Below are 1962 nucleotides of genomic sequence, written 5' to 3'. Positions count from 1 at the left end.
GTGTTGGGATTACAGGCGTGAGCCACCAAGTCCAGCCACAATAAGATATTAAAAAAGAGAGAGACAGAATGCCCCCATTCACATAACTTTTACTACAGTATTCTGTTACAATTCTATTTTATTATTAGTTATTTTCATCTCTTACTTTACCTAATTCATAAATTAACCTTCACCGTAGGAAGGTCATCATAGGTATATCATAGGTATGTGCATATTATAGGTAGGTATAGGGAAAGACAGTGCATACAGGTTTGGTACTCTGCACAGTTTCAGGCATCCACTGGAGTCTTGGAATGTATCCCCTGCAGAGAAGGGGGGACTCCATCGTCCTCACTCCTTGGGTGTGGCCTGCGAGTCTCTGCTGGATGACCAGGGTGTTCCAGCTGGAGCTCAGATTCCCCAGCCCTGTGTATCCTCTGGAATCTTTGTCAGCCATTGGCCTCCAGCAGCTGCCTCTGTGTGTGAATAGCTTGGTGCTCCAAGGGCCTGGGGGACTTTCTCACAGAGCCGGTGGCTCCATCTTCTTCCCAAGCTCCAGCCCCCTTAGCAGCACCTAATTCGGATGCCCATTCGCTTCGCCCACCAACGCCTCTGCTTGAGCTCTATTGCCCTCCCTGTGGTTTGGGAAATGCCCCCAGGAAGAAGGGAAGGGAAGGCTCACCTCACACGCTCCTCCTCTCGAGGGCCTGAGCCCAGCATCCATTGCTGTCTCATGCCAGAAAATCAGGGACTTCAGAAACTTTCTCCAGCATTGATGATTCTCTGTGGCAGGAAGGGAAGTCTGACAGTGCCTTGCACCTAAAGTCCTTAAAGACCCCTTTAGGAGTTTGGGACTTACCCTGCAGGGATCTCAGAGGGTCACACCCAACCCCTCTCCAGGCCTCCGTTCCCCACTCAGGCCAATGCAGGGCTTTCCTGGAACCTGGAAGTGCTCCCTGAGTCCTCCCAGCCCTGGCTGGGATGAGAGGGGACCGGGAAGGAACCGGCCCCGAGTGTCCAAGTGCCTGGCTCCCCTTTGCGTCCCGGCTAGGATGCTGGCAGCCCTTCCCCGGGCCGGCCACTGCCACGTAGCCAGGCTCCTGCCTCTGTCCCTGTTGGTTCCCAGCAGACTTTGTCCTTGTTTGGGAGGAGGACCTGAAACTAGACTGGCAGCAGAACAGTGCCTCCCGAGACAGAACAGACACGCACAGGACCTGGCGGGAGACTTTTCTGGATAATCTTCGTGCGGCTGGGCTGCGTGTAGACCAGGTACGTGGAAGGCGGTGGTAGGCAAGGCCCAAGGCCCTGCATCCACTCGGTGACCCATGACCTTGCCGCATGAGGCCTGAGGGCATGGTGTCCAGAGCCCCAGAGCAGATCAGCCCCCCCCCCGGCCCCCCTGCCACCCACCATGAGCTCCTCCCTGTGGCTAGGGAGCTGCTGTCCAGAGGCCGGGGTAAACATTGATCCCTCCTGGCACACTCAGCTCTCTCGTAGAGGCCGGAGTCCTCAGGGTCACCTGAAAACTCTGACACTACCTTTGCCATTCATGTGTCCCACCTCCAGCAGGAAAGCTTTTGTGTAGGCATGTCATTTGTGTTTATGACTCTCAGTGTGCTTACAGAATTAACAGCTTAAAAAGTCCTTTCACGTGTTTGTTTTCGGTAATAATGGGAGGTACCACTTAGAATCATTTAAGCAACAGGTCCAGGGAGCGTGAGAAACAGGAACTAGGCATGAGGATGCTGGGTGTGTGGGCACAGGTGTGTACAGGCAGGGCTTGGGGCAGCTGGGGATTGGGGTGCAGAGCCCAGCTCTCACCCTGCTGTGTTCCCCACTCATTGCCAGGTCTGTCCACGTGGCTCCTTCCTTCTCCGCCCTCCTCTGACCAGCTTCCTCTGTCCCTAGGAGCAGGCTGTGCTGTCACCTGTCCTCTCCCTCTCCACAGAGTAATCAATCTTGAGTTTTTTTTTTTTTTTTTTT

General features: G+C 54.4%; 1 protein-coding gene across 1 annotated transcript in view; it reads left to right on the top strand.

The window, feature by feature from the left end:
* ANO7 (anoctamin 7) overlaps nucleotides 1-1962 on the top strand; it is a 44472-nt gene that overhangs the window by 13141 nt on the left and 29369 nt on the right. The window contains exon 4 of the mRNA XM_011929639.1: nucleotides 1106-1248. Within this exon, the coding sequence (XP_011785029.1) occupies nucleotides 1106-1248 (143 nt within the window). The remainder of the gene's footprint in view (nucleotides 1-1105; nucleotides 1249-1962) is intronic.

The sequence above is a fragment of the Colobus angolensis genome, unplaced genomic scaffold (assembly GCF_000951035.1).
Source record: "Colobus angolensis palliatus isolate OR3802 unplaced genomic scaffold, Cang.pa_1.0 Scaffold82, whole genome shotgun sequence".
NCBI classification, from domain to species: Eukaryota; Metazoa; Chordata; class Mammalia; order Primates; family Cercopithecidae; genus Colobus; species Colobus angolensis.
The sequence above is the reverse complement of the archived record's forward strand: the minus strand, read 5'-3'. Positions and strand labels throughout refer to the sequence as shown.